At 36.9% G+C, this 23940-nt stretch overlaps 1 protein-coding gene across 42 annotated transcripts in view; it reads right to left on the bottom strand.

Annotated features, from left to right (window-relative positions):
• Window positions 1-23940, bottom strand: part of LOC147369959 (uncharacterized) — a 650726-nt gene that overhangs the window by 242894 nt on the left and 383892 nt on the right. For 29 of the 42 annotated variants that reach the window (XR_015168204.1, XR_015168210.1, XR_015168215.1 and 26 more), the window contains one exon: window positions 9177-9266. Coding sequence is in view for 20 of the 42 variants with exons in the window: in XM_086413063.1 (XP_086269189.1) it covers window positions 9177-9266 (90 nt within the window). In the remaining 22 variants the exon portion in view is untranslated. Of the gene's footprint in view, window positions 1-4621; window positions 5082-5866; window positions 7926-8296; window positions 8593-9176; window positions 9267-23940 lie in introns of those variants that run through there. The other 13 variants (XR_015168218.1, XR_015168211.1, XM_086413070.1 and 10 more) reach the window with 7 other exon arrangements.

Genomic DNA, 23940 nt, shown 5'->3' with positions numbered 1-23940 from the left:
TGTCATTCATATTTTTCACTCTGATTTTTGAAATAGGTCTAATATGCCTGATATTATCATTTCATCCTGGAAGATTTAATCTCCTACTAGACAATTCATTTTTCTAGGCAGAACTTCAGAGGGCAACTATGAAATAACATTTGGTCATATAAGACTGGGTTCATTAAAGGAAAGTTTTGTTTCACATCTAAAGTTTTAAAATACAGAGCCCTGTCTACACTATTCTCCCCGTAACAAGCCTTGATAAAGGGGATGTGTGTTTTCTTCCTAGCCTTTACTTAACATAGTAAAATTGGCTGATTAGAGATCTATTTTTCTCTAACTCCAAATCCTTTATATTTCTTCTTGCAGACAGAAAGTGTTCCTTGTGCCAGTTATCACTTGCAACAAGACAAAGGATTCTAAGATCAAAGGCTATTGATCAAAATTCCAAAGTCAATGTCACATTTCTTATCCTACGTGCCAAAGAAAACTGGTTAATTTGTAAGCAAGGCGACCAGATCTCAGGACCAAGCTATGATAGCCATCAAAAGTGGTGTATAGCACCAGTAAAAGTTCACAAAGGATTCTTTAGGACAAACACTGTTAATGCCTTAAAGAATACAACTTCACTTGTTTAAAACTATATGTATAGCTTATGTATTAAATTTGATTAGAGCCCCTCATATTGTTGCTGCTGCTGCTGCTAAGTCACCTCAGTCGTGTCCGACTCTGTGTGACCCCATCGATGGCAGCCCACCAGGCTGCCCCGTCCCTGGGATTCTGCAGGCAAGAACACTGGAGTGGGTTGCCATTTCCTTCTCCAGTGCATGACAGTGAAAAGTGAAAGTGAAGTCGCTCAGTCGTGTCCGACTCTTAGCGGCCCCATGGACTGCAGCCTACCAGGCTCCTCCGTCCATGGGATTTTCCAGGCAAGAGTACTGGAGTGGGGTGCCATTGCCTTCTGCCTCATATTGTTAACGTATGCTTTATTTTTTGTTAGTAGGAAGTTGTTATTTCTTCAGTGAATGTCTTAAAAAAGAGATCTTTCCTGGTGGAGACATTTAACAATGACTCTATGATAAAACTAGCTGAGAATGGTAAAGGTATTATAAAATGAAAAGAAAGTTCAATGTTACACTTACACGTTTAAAAAATGTCTAACATTCTGGGGCTTCCTTTGCCTAGTTGGCTGAAGTTAAAGCAAAGATGCCAAGGGTATATACAAACATCCAATTTCTCAGACTAGAATTCAATTTTACCGATGCGCCTACTCTTCTTTTCTCATGGAATCACAGGCTAGAGGGAGAGATGGGACGCAATTATAATCAAGTGTGATATGTGCTAAGATATGGATCGTTCTCCCAAAGAAAGGCAATGAATGCCAAAGAATGTTCAAACTACAGCACAACTGCACTCATCTCACATGCTAGCAAAGTAATGCTCAAAATTCTCCAAGTTGGGCTTCAACAACACATGAACCGTGAACTTCCAGATGTTTAAGCTGGATTTAGAAAAGGCAGAGGAACCAGAGATCAAATTGCCAACATCCGCTGGATCATAGGAAAAGCAAGCGAGTTCCAGAAAAAACGTATACTCCTGCTTTATTCATTACACCAAAGCCTTTGACTGTGTGGATTACAACAAACTGTGAAAAATTCTTCAAGAGATAGGAATACCAGACCACCTGACCTGCCTCCTGAGAAATCTGTATGCAGGTCAAAAAGCAACAGTTAGAACTGGACATGGAACAACATACTGGTTCCAAATTGGGAAAGGAATACATCAAGGCTGTATATTGTCACCCTGTTTATTTAACTTATATGCAGAGTACATCATGAGAAACGCTGGGCTGGATGAAGCACAGCTGGAATCAAGATTCCTTGGAGAAATATCAATAACCTCAGATATGCAGATCCCACCACCTTATGGCAGGAAGTGAAGAAGAACTAAAGAGACTCTTGAAGAAAGTGAAAGAGGAGAGTGAAAAAGTTGGCTTCAAGTTCAACATTCAGAAAACTAAGATCATGGCATCCAGTCTGATCACTTCATGGCAAGTAGATGGGGAAACAATGGAAACAGTGAGAGACTTTATATTCTTGGGCTCCAAAATCACTGCAGGTGGTGATTGCAGCCATGAAATTAAAAGATGCTTACTCCTTGGAAGAAAACTTATGACCAACCTAGATAGCATATTAAAAGCAGAGACATTACTTTGCCAACAAAGGTCCATCCTGTCAAAGCTATGGTTTTCCCAGTAGTCATGTATGGATGTGAGAGTTGGACTGTAAAGAAAGCTGAGCGCTGAAGAATTGATGCTTTTCAACTGTGGTGTTGGAGAACACTCTTGAAAGTCCCTTGGACAGCAAGGAGATCCAACCAGTCAATCCTAACAGAAATCAGCCCTGAATATTCATTGGAAGGACTGATGCTGAAGCTGAAACCCTAATACTTTGGCCACCTGATGCAAAGAACTGACTCATTGGAAAAGACCCTGATGCCTGGAAAGATTAAAGGCAGGAGGAGAAGGGGACAACAGAGGATGAGATGGTTGGATGGCATCACCGACTCGATGGACTTAAGTTTGAGCAAGCTCTGGGAGTTGGTGATGGACAGGGAAGCCTGGTGTGCTACATTCCATGGGGTCACAAAGAGTCGGACACGACTGAGTGACTGAACTGACCTGATGGATTGTACATCTGAAATAGGGTCCCGTTCAATGGATAAAATAACTTCTCAAATGGATGAAAATGCCATTTGACAGTGAGGTTTAAATTTCTTTCCAAATAGGGACTGCCCAAACTTATCTTGAAGGCTGTCTCTCACACAAAATCTCAAGACATTTTTTTTTAAAGTTCTTTATAACAGGTTGATAAGCATCAGATATCCCTTTGCACTGAATATCTTGTGATAAGCTCTTTGCCAGTAATGGTTTCATAGCCCTTAATACTCACGCTCATGACAATAATACTACGTAAATCTTCTAGAATAAATACTATAAATCAAGAAGGATGTGGCCTCACGTTAATTCTAAACAGATAATGCTACTGCCTAATTTAACAACATTTGGTAACCTGATTTGAGAATAATGGCCATTCTAAAAATCATAAAAGGAAATTTTTTACCAAACCAAATTGAACTAAAGAGCATTAAATTTGAACTCCAGTTTGAACCCTGGAGGAATGGAAGACAACAGTTCTGTGCTAAAGTCAGTCTCCAGATTCTTAGCAAATATCTTAAAATACGTCTCCAAGTTCTCTAAAAGTTTTCATTCTTCTCTGGATATCAGATTTCATTTCTTGCATTATGGTATAAAACTTTTCCCTTAACAAGAGCCACAGTTGCTTATTACATAACAGACTAATTTGCTGCTAAAAATATTCCTTTGTGTCAATAGATCAAAGGCTATTGATCACAATTCCACAGTCACTGTATCCTACTTACTAAACTAACCTGGAGACAATGGTGAATGACTCATCAGCCTTTAATTATACCAAAGTGGACCATTCTTAGACGCAACTAGAAAGAATTTTTTAACAACCAAATTATAATACGATGAGAACAAAATAAGGAAAAATAAATAATCTAAAGAAACCAAAATTTCTAAAAAATATTTGCTTATTTAACCACCATATCTTATTATCACTAATTTTAGAACTAAGATAACATGTGAAAAGAATTCATGACTGCAAATATTAATTCTTAAGTAGAGCTATGTTTTGACTAAAGCTGCCATTGTGTGAGTGTGTGTGTGTGTGTTTTCACATAAAAGATACGCAATGTGAAAAACGGAAAGTATTTCACAGTGTTGCTGGCTGGCTGGCTGCACTGATATTCTGGGTCAGCACACACGCCCCCATTCAGCTGCTCTGGGTGCACTGTGATGTTTACGAATGTTATTTTGAAAGGTGAAGCAAGAGGTCTGCTCTTGCATACACGAAAGTACAGCCCTAAGCAACTAGGTGATAATTACCCATCCCCATTACCATTCTTTATAAAAGAATAAGCTATTAGTTGTGGAAAATTATATACATGTCCAGAGAGTACTGGGAGAAATGACTGAGGCCCACAAATATTACTAAGTGCTTAGACTCCCCTCGTGTCGTGAAATTATAGCTGCATAGAGTGAAAGCTTAGCATCTGAAGTCAACTCTGCCCCCATAAAGACACTTAACATAGCTTTCGTTATTAAGTATTTTAGACCTTATTACCTATGTATTGGTAAAGCTTAATTTCATACACCCAGTCCGCAGATTCTAAGTGATGTGGGAAGGTCATTCCATCTGACATCTCAGACCAATACTTTCCTAATGGTCTTATTTGCTAACCCCCTTTCATGTCCTCATGGGCCTATGTTTCTTTTTCCTTTTCTCCAACTATCCTGATTCCACATATCTCAGGTGGGTAGTGGACTCTATTTGCCATCCAGGAAACTGACTATTTAAGGAATTCTCAATAAATAGTGTGTGTAGCATGCGTGCAACAATAAATTAGAATGCATCCTTGTAAAATGCTTGTTTTAGAAGATAATTTGGGAGTAAATAAATGTAGGCAGGAGGAGAGAAAAGTTTTTTTCAAGCTGCTGAGATGTTGTAAAAAGATTCTCAAAAGGTCGACATGGACAATGCAGTGTGCACCATCATTATTTTTTTTATCTTGCTCTATAGTGGTCGAGGGGACATGTTTTTCCTTCCTTCTTTTAAAGACATTTAAAAGCAGTGTTCTAGTTTCGCAGCCAGTATCTTCACACCATTCAAAGGACATACAGTCAATCATAACCCCATACAGGAAGAAGAGGGTTAGTTTTCACTTAAGTAAAGTTTAGTGAAAAGCCAACAGATCAGTGTGATTATGGCTAGATCAATGATGAATACTTCTGAGAGGTTTTACACAAGCAGCTGCCTTAGGATGGAGCTCTAAGGAGCAGGTAGGTCAAGAAAAACATGAACGCAATGCCCAGCACATGCAGCTCCCTTTGGGTCCATAAAGAATCTGACCAGATTGTCTAACGGGAAGCCGTTCTTGCCACAGGGGCAGGGTTGAAGCGTTTCCATTTCCGCTGACTGCATTTCATCCTTGAGTGTGTCGGCTAAGGTTTTCTGCTGGTCAAAGTCACAAAAATTCTGGTCGATATCTTTTATGAGGAATGACAAATGTACAAAGATAAACTCTACTGTGTCAGATAAACTACATGGGGTTTTACTAGATCCCAAGCAAAGATTTAACAACATGTATCAATTCCAAAGTCTTCTGTTAATTCAAGGAAACAAAAAACTCACACTAAAAAGATACCTGACCAGGCTAGAGACAGACTTATGTTCAGGGCTATGAACATCTTGAGAGCCATCCTTTTTAGATGTGAACTGTTACAGGGAACTTTTAAAAAGAAGTTTCTCGTGAGGCAGCAGATAAAAATGAGAAACTTGTCAAACCTCAGAAAAGATCAATTTTGAATAATCTACCTGTGGCAGATACTTTTGGAGCCTTTATTATCTCAACTTTTCCAAAAATCCCACTGGAATGTTTGTTCTTAATCCAGAAACAATGAAGTTTCATAAACAGCCCATCTGGAACTCACCTTTAACAGCAGAAAGATTTGCTCTTCAGCTGATCTAAGTACATTCTAAAGCACCTCTGAATTATTTTTAAAGACAGGGACAGGGAAGGGGGCAATTAATCTGGCAGAGATGTGAATGAGAACCTATTTATTCTTTTAATTAAAAAGAACAATAAAAAATCTTTTTTTAATTATGAACTCATCTCTGTTAGCATAAACACTTTTTTTGCATGTGTCTTAAGTGAGATGCTTATCTGAGTCTTTTCTAAATCTGTACGGCAGAACCAAAAGTATTTTTCCCTTGTTTTTCTTCTCTTTCCTCTTTCTCTCTTTTGCTTCCTTATTCTTCCAATTTTGAATGAGAATATTCCAATATTTCTGTTACAATAAATTGTAATTATTTATCATTTTATTGTATCTCACCCACCTCATTTTACAATAATCTCCCTTTAGAAATAACATACAGACACCACAGAGATTATCAAGAGTCTGCAGTATGTGTTCCATGGATTCGAATCACAGCTATGTCACAGACTTGCCATGAGACCTTGACCCAGACACTCCTCTATTCAGTCTGATTAGTCTCAAATATCACAAAAGTATCTCCTTCACAGCAGAACAAAGATCATTTATTTGGTACTTCAAAGCCAAGAATTCTCATTAAACGTTTTCATTAAATATAACTTTAAAATATTACTATTTGCAAATGATTGTCTATCATATTTTCCATGCACAGAACAAGCTGGTACTGTATTATATCAGTCGAGTAAATTGTACGTAGCTACCTCCAAGTCAAGTTCAAGGTTCTTGTGTACATACAGCATGTCTATGCTCAAGATAATAGTGACCTAAAATGACTTCTATACAAATGTCCTCAGTAGTAAAGAAAAGGAACTATATGATACATAACCAAAATGGTGTTTAGCTAGAACACGGTTCATATTTTTCACAGCTTCAGTAGCTTTCAAAGAAAGATTTCAGGGGCTACACATCCTATAGAAAGCATCAAAGCAAAAGGATTGACCATTAAGTTTAGCAGCATGATTCATTTTATCAACTTTCCCCAGTCTTCTAATACTCCCTTTCAAAAACTGCAAACTGTGTGAGACTGTGAGTGTATTAAATTATATCATTATGTCCTTAGAGGAAATACTTCCTATTATTCAGGGCAAGAAATGATCTTTGCTCAACCATGACAGAATCGCAACCAACTGATCTGGAATTTTTGGTGTTGAACACAAGCCAGTTAAAACCTTTAGCAATGAAAACAATTATTTATAGAATTTTACTGGTGTAAAATCCTGGGTCCAAAATGATATGAAACCTTGGAGAGGAAAGAAAGAACTTATAGCTATTATGATGCTCCCTACAATAAATTCTAGTTATGTGAGCACATAAAAACTATTTAAATTTAAAAAGTAATTTTCTTATCTGTGGCTAAAATTTAACTTTACTTCCTTGAAATGATTTATCTGCCAATAACACATGTTCTTCTGGATAAAATAGGTCTACAAAGAAACTGTCAAACTCTTGTCAATTGTGCAGGACAAGCAATGTTTTAGAAGTTAATTAGCTTGAGATTTCTGGTAAAACATCTTTTCTTGTTCCCTTTATTCTCATAGGTATTGCTATACTCTCTTCCAAAGCTTATGCTTTCTTCTAACTTGAGAAATTTACTAAACTACAATACTTTAACCACAATCATATATCCTAAAACATACTTTTTTATGATTTCTTCTACATCTGCAAAAAGAGTGATTAAACCAAAGAATTTTAGAAAAGTCATGTATTTTACTAATGTAGTCAAATCAACTGTCAAAACAATGACTCATGAGCAACAGATAAAATAAATTGCTTTTTCAAAGAGATATTGAAGTCAGGGAACAATCCATGCTTAGAACTGAAGTCTTAGTCATAGTACTGTGACCTCTCACCTTAGGTGATAAAAGACATAGGTCGGAATTGACAATACATACTCATGGCTGATCATGGCTGCTAGTTATTGATCAAAGGAGAAAAGAAGTACTTGGCAGGAAAAACATTGCTCTGAATCACAAACATCCATTCTCGTGAGACTCAGCAGCTCTCTGGGTTTCTCCCTTTCGAACTGGAAGCAAGAAGTGAGTTCAGCCAGTATTTAATATCAAGTGAATGTGGTGTTTAATCAATAGTCTTCTGCTTTGTTCCTTGATGTGGAAAGCAGTGTCTATTCATTCAGCAAAGGTTAATGCCAAGGGTCAAGTGATTTCACACTCTCGGTCGGATCCGCAACATTGCAGTAGTTCAGATGCCTTAGACAATGATGACTCAGTTGGACTGATTTATTGCCACTCGAAGGCCCTGCTTAATACTAAAGTGCTCTCTTATGATAATATCTCAGAAAATAGCACTGATAAAAGAGGAGGCAATAATTACCTACATTTTGAAGTAATGTCTTCATTTCTAACATCCTATAAAGATGTAACGTCCATTTTAAATGATCTGCTTCTTGTATTAGCAAGCCATTTAAACAAGATCTTGCCAATATCACCTCTTTTATGAAATACACCATGGAAGAAATTTAGTAATCCTTTGACACAAATGTAAATTATAAGTAATACATGATTTAACATATGTTTTGTATATTATATTTTTAATATATACTTACTGCAAAATTTTTATATCAGACAAGAAAAAATATTTACCAATAGGAGAAAAAATATGAATCAATATAGTCAACTTTAGTAAGCAATGAAGACAGGTTGCAATTTGATTTCTTCCTTTTTCACCAATTCAAGCCCAAGACAGGCAAGCTGCCTACAGATCCTTTCTAAATATGATTCACTTACACCAGCATTATTTGAGGTCACTGTTTTAAACCAAAACGCATTTGACTATGTCAGGGGTTCAATCTTCAACATGTTAGCATCCATGATTATTATTCAGCAATGCCTCATTCCAGATGTGCTTTACATAATGAAAGAAGTTCAAATGTCACCAGGAAAACCATGTGAAAAGAATTAATTGGAAAGCTTATCATAGGAAAGTCATTTAGAATCCAGCTTTCACTAACGTATCTGTGGATTAATTACATATACCAATGAATTAGTAAAACAAAATAAATCCTGTAAATTTATCTAAAGACATCCTATCATAACAAGTGGAAGGATATTTGAAAGAGTTGATTATATTCCATCCTAGATGATTAGCATGTAAAGCACTCCAATACAAATGTTCTGCCTTCTACTCCCTCTTTTTATAGGAGATACAGTGTTAAGAACTCCTAAATTACTTAAATAATGATTAATTCATAAATCCTATTTCAAACTATTTTAAACAGTATTTTAAAGTTTAACCTATGAATGGTTCATGTTGATGTATGGTAGAAACCAATGTAATATTGTGAAGCAATTATCCATCAATTAAAAACAAATTAAAATGCTAAAATTAAAATATTTTTTAAAAATTAAATATATGTAAAATGTTATATATTAAAAACAAACTTTTGTATTTGTATAATTCAAGAAAATTTAGTTTAAATCCTCAACAATGGCCTCTGCCTTAAAAACAAACAAAATGGGCAATAATCAGTAATTTCAATGAAAACAACAATTTCATTGTGCAGCAATCACCCATATGCTATCCAGAGGTCTGAATTTACCTTTTAATCAAACTTGTCTTCAAAAGATGATGACTTTTTTGCCGCTCTCCTATTGGGAATGATTTTATAGGCCATATGATAGAAAATGACCTACAGTAGAAAAAAAAGAAAGATAATTAAGCACAAAGCTCTTAAAAATAAGACAGCCTTCAGAATGGGAGAAAATAATAGCAAATGAAGCAACCGACAAACAACTAATCTCAAAAATATATAAGCAACTCCTACAGCTCAATTTCAGAAAAATAAATGACCCAATCAAAAACTGGGCCAAAGAACTAAATAGACATTTCTCCAAAGAAGACATACAGACGGCTAACAAACACATGAAAAGATGCTCAACATCACTCATTATCAGAGAAATGCAAATCAAAACCACTATGAGGTACCATTTCACACCAGTCAGAATGGCTGCGATCCAAAAGTCTACAAGCAATAAATGCTGGAAAGGGTGTGGAGAAAAGGGAACCCTCTTACACTGTTGGTGGGAATGCAAACCTAGTACAGCCACTATGGAGAACAGGGTGGAGATTCCTTAAAAAACTGGAAATAGAACTGCCTTATGATCCAGCAATCCCACTGCTGGGCATACACACTGAGGAAACCAGAAGGGAAAGAGACATGTGTACCCCAATGTTCATCGCAGCACTGTTTATAATAGCCAGGACATGAAAGCAACCTAGATGTCTAGCAGCAGATGAATGGATAAGAAAGCTATGGTACATATACACAATGGAGTATTACTCAGCCATTAAAAATAATTCATTTGAATCAGTTCTAATGAGGTGGATGAAACTGGAGCCTATTATACAGAGTGAAGTAAGCCAGAAATAAAAACACCAATACAGTATATTAACGCATATATATGGAATTTAGAAAGATGCTAACAATAACCCTGTATACGAGACAGCAAAAGAGACACTGATGTATAGAACAGTCTTATGGACTCTGTGGGAGAGGGAGAGGATGGGAAGATCTGGGAGAACGACATTGAAACATGTATAATATCATGTATGAAATGAGTCGCCAGTCCAGCTTCGATGCACGATACTGGATGCTTGGGGCTGGTGCACTGGGATGACCCAGAGGGATGGTATGGGGAGGGAGGAGGGAGGAGGGTTCAGGATGGGGAACACATGTATACCTGTGGTGGATTCATTTCAATATTTGGCAAAACCAATACAATATTGTAAAGTTTAAAAATAAAATAAAATTTAAAAAAATAAGACAAAAGAGCAACAACTAAATACATTTGCTTATTCTTAGAAAAAATAGGATTAGTGACCTAAGCACCCTAAAGAAAGGATTGTGAGCAGATAAGATTGGATATTTCAAAAATCTTCCAAAGGTATTTTTATACTCAATAACTTTCCCATATACTGTCCTTTACGCTAAAGATATTTCCTGGGAAATACAGGTCACTTAATTCAAAAGAACTGACTGATTGAAACAGACCCCGATGCTAGGCAACATTGAGGGCAGGAGGAGAAGGGGGCGACAGAGGATGAGATGATTGGACAGCATCGCCGATTCAATGGACATAAGTTTGAGCAAACACCGGGAGATAGTGAAGGACAGGGAAGCCTGGCAGGCTGCAGTCCATGGGGTTGCAAAGAGTCGGGCACAACTTAGTTACTAAACAACAAATTACAAATAATGAGATAATTCTGAGTGCCTAAAAAAATATTTGTATATTTTGAGTTCTATAATTGCATTTAACATGTATATAATGGTCAGAATAAAATGTTCAGTTCAATTCAGTTGCTCAGTCGTGTCCAACTCTTTGCAACCCCATGGACTGCAGCATTCCAGGCCTCCCTATCCATCACCAACTCCCAGAGCTTACTCAAACACATGTCCATCATGTCAGTGATGCCATCCCACCATCGCATCCTCTGTCATCCCCTTCTCCTCCTGCCCTCAATCTTTCCCAGCATCAGGGTCTTTTCCAATGAGTCAGTTCTTCGCATCAGGTGGCCAAAATATTGGAGTTTCAGCTTCAGCATCAGTCCTTCCAATGAATATTCAAAATGTATATGTTGTTATTTTTCCTATGGTCATAATAAGTATGAACTATAAACAATTGTTTCATGTTTCAGTAAAATCTAGGGGAAAAAATACTTTCAAGAGTGCATTTTTCAATCTAATAGTAATCATCCCTTCAAATCCTAACAAAGTATTAAAAAACAATGTGTGGTCATTGTCTTTTCTAGTCTTATGTGTTCATATGTGCACAAAAGGGAGAAAAAGATATGTACGAATCTCTATTAATGCAGCTCTTATCTCAGAAATTTAAACACTATCTAGAATGCTCAAAAAAATTAATGTCTCCTTTCAGCCTTACATACTTATCAGCTGTAATTCAAAACTCTTTAATAATACTTATTCTAGTGCCTTATATGGGAATGATCTCAAGCACTAAGTTTCTCTCAATAAAAACAGCACTTAGGTCAGGATAACAAGTTTAATGGGATGATATTTTTATAATTGTTATAGAACACATCTGTAGCTGTCTTTTCACTATATCAATTTCAAAATACCTAAATAGGAAAAAGGAAATAAAAGACCCTTTCCTTTATATTTTCAAAATTATTAAAGATATTCACAAAACCTTTATTGAAAGGTTTAAACTATTATTGTAATGAAGTTGCCAAATATTCTAATAAAACAAATTTTCTATAACAATTTCGCTAATGAGTCAAAAACTGATAATAAAGTACATTTTTTATTTAGTACAAAGACAGCACTGTTCATTTTACATAATTAAGAAAATTAAGTACAGCATGGTGATTATTGGGCTTCCCTTATGGCTAAGTTGGTAAAGAATCCACATGCAATGCGGGAGACTATAGTAAACATTATATCCGGTACTTGAAACTTACTAAGAGAATAGAACTTATGTGTTCTTATTACAAAACAAAGATGGTAATTATGTGAGGTGATATAGGTGTTAATTAATGCAACTGTGCTAATCATTTAGCAATACGTGTGTATCAAATAATCACTTTATACATCTTAAATTTACACAATGTTATGCCTATTTTATCTCAGTAAAATTGGAAAAATAGTTTTATATTTTTAAAAATTAAATTCAAATAAGCAAAAATTAAAAAGACCTTTCACCTTATTATTTACCCATGCATCCAGTCTTTTGTATATATGTGTACAAAGACATAGTATATATGCTATACATATACATATGTAAAGAAAAATGTAAAATATAATGTATTTATAATGGGGTCAGAGTGATACCTGGAGAAGGAAATGGCAACCCACTCCAGTATTCTTGCCTGGGAAATCCCATGGACAGAGGAGCCTGGCAGGCTATGGTCCATGGGGTAGCAAAGAGTCAGACATAAATGAGCAACTAACACACACACACACACACACACACACACACAGAGTGATACATATAATTTTTTAACTTAACTTTTCTCCTAGGAATATATACTATGAATATCTTTGCATATATTTATCTATTCTTCAGTATGATAATGATTATATCAAATTTTACTTTATTGACTAACGACAGTAATTTAGCCATTTTTTTCTCTTCTTAAGCATTAAAATTATTTTCCTTTTATTACTATTACAGATGAAGCTGTGATAAATTTTCAGCTATATTTAGGAAAAAATATCCTAGAAAAAGAATCCAAGGCTCAAAGGACACAAACAGTCATAAAACTTCAGACAGGGTAGAGGAGTAATCTCTCAAACTGTGAAAATTTCATTAACTTCATGAAGCAAATAAAGAATGGAAACACTTTTGACCATTGTACTCACAGAATTTCCCTGATACCATACTATGCTCCACAGTAGGCTTTACAAGTTCCCTTTACTTTTCTCAGTAGTCAATAACTAATAAGTTTCTAATCACTGTTTTGTTCAAAATTTTATTTTATAGGCAATTCTGGATATTCAATCATCTTCAATCACACAAAGGGAAATTATGAAAGCTTAGTCAGCTTTTAAAGGATGAATATAGTATAACAAGGCTTCCCAGGTGGCTCAGTGAGAAAGAATCCACCTGCCAATGCAGGAGATCAGGGGACATAGGTCCCATTCCTGGGTCAAGTTGTTCCCCTGGAGTAGGAAGCAGCAACCCTTCTCCAGTACGCTTTCCTGGAAAATTCCACAGACATAGGAGCCTACTGGGCTATAGTCCATGGGGTCACAAAAAGTCATACATGACTGAGGGGCACAGTATGACAAGCCTATATATCCTTCTAGAATGTCCTAGATTCTTAAGTCTGTAGCCATTTTAAAGATAAAAATTGACTGTTATTGAGGTTATATGTTATTAAATAGAATGTATAGTAATAAGTGCAGTTCAGTTCAGTTGCTCAGTCGTGTCTGACTCTACAAACCCATGGACTGCAGCACACCAGGCCTCCCTGTCCATCACCAACTCCCGGAGCTTACTCAAACTCATGTCCATTGAGTCGGTGATGCCATCCAACCATCTCAGCCTCTGTTGTCCCCTTCTCCTCCCACCTTCAATCTTTCCCAGCATCAGGGTCTTTTCAAATGAGTCAGTTCTTCACATCAGGTGGCCAAAGTATTGGAGCTTCAGCTTCAGCATCAGTCCTTCCGATGTATATTCAGGACTGATTTCCTTTATGATGGACTGGTTGGATCTCCTTGCTGTCCAAGGGACTCTCAAGAGTCTTCTCCAACACCACAGTTCAAAAGCATCTTCAGTGCTCAGCTTTCTTTATGGTCCAACTCTCACATCCATACATGACTACTGGAAAAAACAAAGCTTTGACTCGACGGACCTTTGTTGTCAAAGTAAAGTCTCAGCTTTTCAATATGCTGTCTAAGTTGGTCATAAATTTTCTTCCAAGGAGTAAGCATCTTTTAATTTCATGGCTGCAATCACCATCTACAGTGATCTTGGAGCCCAAAAAAATAAAGTCAGCCACTGTTTCCATTGTTTCCCCATCTATTTGCAATGAAGTGATGGGACCAGACGCCATGTACTTATTTTTCTGAATGTTGAGCTTTAAGCCAACTTTTTCATTCTCCACTTTCACTTTCATCAAGAGGCTCTTTAGTTCTTTTTTGCTTTCTGCCATAAGGGTGGTGTTATCTGCATATCTGAAGTTATTGATATTTGTCCCGGCAATCTTGATTCTAGCTTGTGCTTCATCCAGCCCAGTGTTTCTCATAGTAATAAAATAAGTATCAAACCAAAAATCTTATTTAGATGTGTTAAAGTCAACTTGGTTAGGAAATTCAACATAAAAACTCACTTGTGTTCCAAATTCTAACACAAACCAAAATCCCAATTAAAGGTATTTTTGGCATAATTTCCTTTCTAAAGGGTTATTCAGTATGGACTTAGATGAAAAAAATAATTTATATATTGCCCTTTGCTTGTTTATCTATATTCATTAATTTAAAATTCACTTTAAATATTTTTGTTATTATATATATATGTGTGTGAAAATTAAAGTCACCTTTTATTCCAAAGACTTTAAAAATAACTCAAATATTTTCAAATTAATATATCAGTAGTCAACATTTTTAAATGCTAAGTTTTAAAATAACTGTATTAAAGTAATATTTGATTGACTTTGATCAGTGCAAAAATCAATAGGATAGCAGTTTTTAATCATATTACTAAAAATGAAAATTTTAATTTAGAAATGTGAATATCAATAAATACTATATACCAAAAGTATATAAGGCTATATTAAACATATCAAATGATAAAGTTGACAGAATTATTTGTGAAGTAGAAGCTTTGATAAGCAAACCTAATATTGTTCATTTTATTTGTTTATTTTCGGATTAAAAATTATCTGAATCATCCAAATATACTCAAAAAGACTACTAGGTAGATTAAATGAAAATAAATCATGTTTTTCTTTTGACTCAGTTTTACAAATGAGGAATGCCATTCACAGAATTAGGTAAATCACAATCTTGTTGGGATTTAGGAAGAGTCATGCACAGCACTTCTTTTGGTTAACTAAAAATTTTTAAAGAATTGTCACAACATAGTTTAAATGTTAGTACACAGGCCACCATTTTTATGTATAACAAAACTTATAACAAATGCAGCCATTCCACCAAATTGTATTATACGGAGCTAAAATGTTTTTGAACATAGATTTCAAAGATTTCCTTTGTCTTTGCTTGTGTGCATGTGTGCTCAGTTACTAAGTAATTTCTGACTCATTGTGACCCCATGGACTATAACCCACCAGGGTCCTCTGTCCATGGGATTCTCCAGTCAAGAATACTGAAGTGTGTTGCCATTTCCTTCTTCAAGGGATCTTCCCAACCCAGGGTTTTAAGTTGTGTCTCTTGTGTCTCCTGCACTGCTAGGCAGTGCTTTTCAGGTATTGCATTCAAGAAAATTTATATCTATAATGATTGTTCAGATTAGGATAGACAAGGTTATGTAGCACAAACAATACCCAAATATTAGTGATTCAACATTTAAAAAAAATTGTATTTCTAGCTAACACTATCTAGTTACCAGGTGGATAAAAGCTTCTATTCATTGTAGAGGCCCCAGGATCCAGACTGATGAAGATTATCTTGACGCATATTCCGTGATCACAATGCCAGAGGGAAGAGAATATGACAAATCACATACTTCTCACAACGCATTTGCCAAAGCTACACTTTATATACCTAACTCTGTGGAGGCAAAGAAGAACTAGAAATATTCAGTTGCTGCTACTGCTAAGTCACTTCAGTCGTGTCCAACTCTGTGCAACCCCACAGACAGCAGCCCACCAGGCTCCCCCGTCCCTGGGATTCTCCAGGCAAGAACACTGGAGTGGCTTGCCATTTCCTTCTCCAATGTGTGAAAGTGAAAAGTGAAAGTGAAGTCGCTCAGTCATGTCCGACTCTTAGCGACCCCATGGACTGCAGCCTACCAGGCTCCTCCATCCATGGGATTTTCCAGGCAAGAGTACTAGAGTGGGGTGCCATTGCCTTCTCCGAGAAATATTTAGTGATTGGCACTAATTCTAGCACAAAAACTTAAGCATAGTAGGTGATTAAAAATGCATTTTATGGGATAATTAATGAAAAAGCAAGGCATCACAAAATAGTAAAAAAAAAAACAAAAACTTCTCAATGTAGTTGTATATTATTGAGTTTTACCATAAAACAGCCCTTTCTTAAGTATTGGAGAATTAATGAATGAGTGAATGAATGAGTCTGTTAGTGAGTAAATAATCACAAACCTCAGTGAGAAAATAATAATGACATCATGAAGGTAATTCTGTTATTATATGAATAACTGGCAAGGTAGAAAATTTAATGAAAGATCTAAAATCTTGTATTTGCTAGCAAAATAAATGACTTATTGGTATTATGTGGACAAAGCATAGGGAACTAAAGTAGTTTCCTAAATTGCCTTCATTTTAAGATAATTGTCCACCCAACTAAACGATTTTCCCCTTGGTACTACCCAATGTGTGATACTTTTCTTGATTCTGCAAAAAATTTTTAAAATAAAATATAATGCCATATTTTAGACATGTCCCAGCATTAGAGGACTTTTCTATCAGGACAGGAAAACAAGCACAGGAACGTCTGAGTGCAATATAGAGCAGAATGAGGTAAGTACAACTACACAGAACTGAACTGGCCCCAAAACCTATGTATTTTGTGTCACAGGCATTTTACTTCACTATTTTTTCAAAAATAAATGTTTACAGTTCAAGTAATTCCTGCAGTGCAAATTTTTCTTCTAATTATACAAGGAAAAATAACCCCAAATGATATCCTTTAACAAAAATGCATCCTTAACATCCCCTATGCAAGCCTGCAGAAAGGATTCTCAGTTTTTAGAAAAAAATCAGAGATGTTAACATAGCTTTATGATTATGTTTGTTGGTCTTCTTAAAAGTTTTCAAGGTACCTCTTCATATATATGTGTACACACATACACACACACACATATAAACACATAAGGAACTTTTGATATTTACAGCTTACAGAGGGATTGATTTCACTAATTTAAATGTGACTGACACTATCATCTTGCAGAGAAACATGAACAAACTTTTTGGCCAACCCACTACAAAAATCTCTCCATGTAACAAATGACTCTTAGCAACGCTCAAACAAATTATTCTATTTTTCAAGTAATTTTTTTCACATTCGGGTTTTTAGCTTTCCTCTCTGCATTAAGTAAATTTTTTAAAAAGCTTTTAATGTTTTCAATTGTGCATATTATATAATGACACTCATTCTACAAAGAACACATTTATTAGTCATCTCATAACTAACCAACAGCCAGTTCACAAAACAGTGTGAATCATCCTTAATCATTTTTAGAGAAAATCATTAGGTTGAAGGGCTGCTTCAAACATTTCAATATTTTGGATTATTCTTAGGCCATGGGTAAGACAGTGTGCCTTTTTAGATATCCTGACAGGGCTGCTGAAACCTCATTCTGTATATTTCATAAGGTTCCTTCCAACTCTGCAATTTCATGATACTATGCTGAATACTGCAAAGATAAAGCTATTCTCTGCCTAAGGCAACTGTGAGCAAGGATTATATAAAAAAGAAAGTAAAGGCAGAATGCTGCAAACACAATGCAATATTTAATATTGGAGGACGGGGACTAACTGAACTTTAAGACATATAAAGACTATGGCTGATTCATGTTGATGTTTGGTAGAAACCAACACAATACTGTAAAGCAATCACCGTTCAATTAAAAATAAATTTTTTAAAAAGACATATGTTGCTGTTCAGTCACCCAGTCGTATCCAACTCTTTGCAAGCCCATGGACTGCAGCACACCAGGCCTCCCTGTCCCTCATCATCTCCCAAAGTTTGCCCAAGTTCATGTCCATTGCATCAGTGATGCCATCTAGCCATCGCATCCTCTGATGCCCTCTTCTCCTTCTGCCCTCAAAATTTCCCAGCGTCAGGGACTTTTCCAATGAGTCAGCTGTTCGCATCAGGTGATCAAAATACTGGAGCTTCAGCTTCAGCATCAGTCCTTCCAATGAGTATTCAGGGTTTATTTAAGATTAACTGGTTGACATATACAAAACCTTATTTCTGAGACCATAATGAAACTTTCAGTTTAAATTCATATGCATGTTTGAACTGGGTTCAAATTCAGTAACGAAGCTATTATTGATTCTGTGGAACATGACTTCAAATCTAAGCAAATAGTGAAGTGACCATGAGGAGCTCTTAAACTCTGGATGTATGTACATAGACATCTCAATTTAACAACCAGACATACATTAAACAGCTTTAATAGCCAGGCACTTAATGGATCAATTCCCACTGTTTGTGTAATGTAGAAATAAAAAAGGCTTATTAAATGACAAGCTTTCCCTGGTTTGTGCTAATTAATTATACACCGCATCTGACTGCTAATTTAGTGGGAAAACGCAGCCCCAAACCACGGTTTCGGCTTGAACTTTGCCTCGGCATCACCCAGTTCAGCAGAGTGCTGCCGCAGCCCGCCTCTGAACGACACCAGTATTAAATTAGAGCACAAGGCCATCAATTTAATAAGTGCTGTAGCAGGTAATTTGAATAAGGACATATTAGTATTCTACCAGTGCACAACTAAAAGCAGCTGACCTTTCAGACCAAAGAAGATCCTTGAACACATTCAGCTGAATCTGAGAACACGGTAATAATCTGACAGTGGTAAGAGTGCCAGGAGAGACGTTTATGAGCCTGGACCCGTTACTATACATCAGGCTTTCTCTGGTGCTCTGCAAGGAGCTGATATACCTCCGCCTCTCATTTCGCTCTGGCTCTCCGCCGTGAAAGAAAAGAAACGGAAATTAAGCTTCTTAAAAAAGCATATATTCAGTGACATGTTTTGAAACCCTTCTTCTCATTTGGATTTATGGGACAAAGAACACAAAACTAATCAATGCACATATAAACTAGATGTGAGGATCCACAGAAGAAACCATCAACTTCTTAAACTATAAAAGCAAATCTAACATAAAAATAAAACTGCATCTCCCAGATGTGAAACCATTAGAAAGCAGCCCATATTACAGCAGATGAGAGCTTGGACCCAGGAGTGAGAAGAGAACTGGGTTTGAAGCCCTGTACTGGCAAGTGCCCGCCATCATACCTGCAGGGACCGAACTCACTGAATTCAGTTCAATGACATTTATCGAGTTGCATCGCGTACAGTGTTGTAAGCCCGGAGGTTAGAAAGATGAAAAAGATTTGATCCCTGTTTCCAACGAGATCAAAGTCTAGCAATGGTAACAGAAGCAATATGCGATTAATCATAATACAGACTGAGAAGTGCTTTCAAGCACAGAGAATAGTGACCAATTTTGACCCGTGGTTTCCAGGAAAAGTTTTCAGACATGGCAATAGCTGGGCTGGGCGTTGTGAGTATTTTACCAACAGAGAGAATGGAATGTGATCTGGTGGGAGGTGTTAATCAATGGAAATCTACTGCATTGGGAGAGGAAGATACACTGAGTTAGGTAACAAATACAGGGGATGTATTTGGTTGAAGAGTACGTGGAGCTGCAAGTACCGAAGCATACTTGATTGTGTATGCTTCAAAATGGTTTCTACCTAAGCAGAAACAGAATGGATTAGTGAATTTAAGAACAAGGTGTCTTAGTAAAATCAGGCCTAGATTTGGAGGGATGTCTACTTTGTTGGCCTCACAAAAATGCTGTAGGCCAAAAACACACCCAAAGTTCAACCCAAAAGAAGGGAACTACACAGTCCCTTCTTGGTGGTTACCCAGAAGAGCTGAAAACGTACATCTACCCAACAACATGCACACATATCTTTGTAGTAGCTTTATTCATAATTACTAAAACTTGAAAGCAAGCAAGATGTCTTTCAGGAGGTGAACAGATAAACTGTGGTACATGCAGACAGGTGAATCTTATCCTTCACTAGAAAGAAATGGGCCACCAAGTCATGAAACAACATGAAGGAACCTTGAATACATTTTATTAAGTGAAAGAAGCCTCTCTGAAAAGACTACATACTGTGTGATTCCAACCACATGACATTCTGAAAAAGGAAAAAACTATAGAAACAGCAAGGAGATCAAGGAAGGAAGGAAGAAGGAACCAGTGGCAGACCAAGGAGGATTTCTTGAGCAGTGGAACAATTCTGTACAACACTATAATGGATATATGTTGTACACTTGTCGAAACCCATTGAATGTACAGCATCAGAAGTAACCCCTGGTATAAACTATGGACTTTGGGTGATAACAATACGTCAGTATAGGTTCGTCAGTATAATAAACGTGCCATGCTGGTGTAGGATGTTGATAGATACTGGGGAATACAGTACAGGAGGTATATGGAAACTCTCTCTGTAACTTCTGCTCAATTTTTCTGTGAACCTAACACTGAGCTGTGGTGTTGGAGAAGACTCTTCAGAGTCCCTTGGGCTGCAAGGAGATCCAACCAGTCCATTCTAAAGGTCCTGGGTGTTCTTTGGAAGGAATGATGCTAAAGCTGAAACTCCAGTACTTTGACCACCTCATGCAAAGAGTTGACTCATTGGAAAAGACTCTGATGCTGGGAGGGATTGGGGGCAGGAGGAGACGGGAACGACAGAGGCTGAGATGGCTGGATGGCATCACTGACTCGATGGATGTGAGTTTGAGTGAACTCTGGGAGTTGGTGATGGACAGGGAGACCTGGCGTGCTGCGATTCATGGGGTCTCAAAGAGTCGGACACGACTGAGCGACTGAACTGAACTGAACACTGATCTAAAAACATTGTCTACTTAAAAAACTGCAAATAATAGATTTAAATCTGATCATACAGACAATTCCATTAAGTACGAATGGTCTAAAAGCCTAAGTTAAAAGGCAGGGTTGTCAAATTATATTTAAAAGATGTAAAATCCAACTGCATACTACAAACAAGAAATCTTGAAATATAAAGACAGATATGATAAAAGGGATGGAAGATGAACCATAAGTAAGCTAGACTGACTGCATTAATGTCAAAGGAATTTTCAGAGGAGGAATAATTATCAGATAAATAACATTTCATAGTGACAAAAAGGTCAGGACAACAAAATAACCCTAAATGTGTATATAACTAACAATAAAGCTTCAATGTTTTAAAACAAAAACTGAACCAAAAGAAGCAGAAAAATTCAATGTAGTTGGAAATTTCAAGACTTCTGTCAGTAATTAATAAAACAAGTAGACAATAAAATCAATAAGGATATAATCTACTTGACCTAATTGACATTTTTTATTATCCAACTCAAAATAGCTGAAAACAAGTGCACACAGAGCCTTCATCAAGATCCACCATATTCCTGTCCATAAAACAAATCTCATATTTTTGAAGGATTAAATCATACAATGTATATTTTCTGAGTTTGGCAGAACAATGGACTCCCCACCCCATAGATGACCATTTCCTAGTCCTGCAACCTGTAAATATACTACATTACACAGAAAATAGGAAATAATACAACCATAAAACACACACATAGGGCTTCCCTGGTGGTCCAGTGGTTAAGAATCCACCCTGCAATGCAGAGGACACCAGTTCAATCCCTGGTCCTGGAAGATCCTACATGCCGTGGAACAACTAAGCCCATGCACGACAACTCCTGAGGTACCACAACTCCTGAGGCAGTACTCCAGAGTCCGCGAGTGGCAACTACTGAGCCCACGCACTGCAACTTCTGAAGCTCGAGCATCCCACAGCCCGGGCACTGCAACAGGAGACGCCACCACAATGAGAAGCCCATGCCCTGAAATGAAGAGTAGCCCTGCTTGCCACAACTAGAGAAAGCCAGGGCACAGCAATGAAGACCCACTACAACCAAAATAAAGAAATAACTGCACATAGTTGAGAGCCCCTTGGACTGCAAGGAGATCCAACCAGTCCATCCTAAAGGACATCAGTCCTGGGTGTTCTTTGGAAGGAATGAGGCTAAAGCTGAAACTCCAGGACTTTGGCCACCTCATGAGAAGAGTTGACTCATTGGAAAAGACCCTGATGCTCGGATGGATCGGGGGCAGGAGGAGAAGGGGACGACAGAGGATGAGATGGCTGGATGGCATCACCGACTCGATGGACGTGAGCCTGGGTGAACTCCGGGAGTTGGTGATGGACAGGGAGGCCTGGCGTGCTGCGATTCGTGGGGTCACCAAGAGTCGGATATGATTGAGCAACTGAACTGAACTGAACTGCCAGCAACACTTAGAGCACACTACGTAGTTTTGTAAAAATCAGTTGAGCCTCTCAAGTCTGGAAGTAGTTCTACCTTTTGATCCCTTCCATATCCCTATACCTGTTAAGGGAGCCAAGCATAATCAGATTTAAAGATATGATGACTATAAAATTAATCCAGGTTTACCCTTTTTTTGCCTATTTTAATTTTTTATTAAAAAATTTTTTTTTATTTTTTAATCTTTTATTCTTTGACCATATAACTACAGCAATCATATCCACCCCCATGGGTCTGCTGGGACCCTACCTTCTCCAGGGGATGTTTGGAAATGTGCAGGTATTTATTGGTACACACTGGTGGGGGCAGGGAATGCTACTTTCATTTAGAAACTGGACCAGAGATCCCAACTGACCTGACATACTCAACAAAGAGTTAAACAATGAAGAATTGTCCTACGTCAGAGGTCAAGAAACACTGCATAAGTTAAGGATATGAGCTCCTTATTCAGAAAAATCACAATCAAATTGAATCTTGAGAAAGAGATTTTTCTCTCTCTCTCTCTGTTTTAATTTTTTTAACTCTTTTTTTTTTAACTCTTCTTAAGAGTAAAATAAACGTTTAACTCAAGGGTTGGAAGAGGAGGGAAGACTGAGCAATATGTAAGTTGCTTAGCAAAATGTCCACCATATAGAAACAGTAAATATTGGTCATCATTAATAGTGGTATTATCAAAAGTGATGGAAGACAGAGTATTAAATCTAAAGGGTAGAAAAGTATCAAAAGAATTTTGCATCTAAGATTTAATTTAGAAAGGCAGAAGGGATTCTGGATGTCAAATATTATATGCATGTTGCTCCAATTTGAGAAACATATATAGCTGGTTTTTAAATTCAAAGTGAAGAAGGATGTAATCTGAATATTATCCTTTAGGACTCAAAGAAATGTTTTTCTTAATCCATATTACTAGTTAAATTAAGAGGATTACCATTTGGTCTTCTATCGACAAAATATTCAAAATCAGTAAGACCATCTCTGGAAAAAAAGGAACTGTGTCTTACATTGCACTCTCCACCTTGCCTACCTAGGTGAGAAAGCCATCACAATGATTCAAATACAGAGGGGAACATCAGATCCCTGTCCTACACACACTGAGATCTAAGAAAATGCCATTATATGTATTGATTCCAAAAGAGAAGTTGAGAGTGAACCCTAATGTAAACTATGATCTTAGGATGATTATGATGTGTCAACATAGGTTCACCAATGGTAATAAATATATCACCCTGGCAGGAGATGTTGATAGAGGGGGACGCGATGCATGTGGAGGCAGGGGATATATGGGCAATCTCTGTACTACCGTCTCAACTTTGCTTTGAACCTAAAGCTACTCTAAATAATAAAGTCAATTCTTCAAAAATAAACTAAACAGTCTATTAAAAAATAAAGCTTAATAAAGCCATTATACTAAAATAAATTGAATGCTGCTTTCATGCTGAGGGAAAGAACTTGAAAAAAATCTGTCATTACACTGATATAAACACCACCTAATGGTCGAGCATGCCCTTTTCACGTTGTATATTCTTTAAAGAAGAAGGCACATTACTTGACTTGTCAGTA

Source organism: Bos grunniens, chromosome 7, assembly GCF_055505025.1.
Source record: "Bos grunniens cultivar Pamir isolate PY7600 chromosome 7, Bosgru_T2T1.0, whole genome shotgun sequence".
In the NCBI taxonomy this organism is placed as follows: Eukaryota; Metazoa; Chordata; class Mammalia; order Artiodactyla; family Bovidae; genus Bos; species Bos grunniens.
Note: the sequence above shows the minus strand (reverse complement) of the source record. Positions and strands in the feature narration are given on the sequence as shown.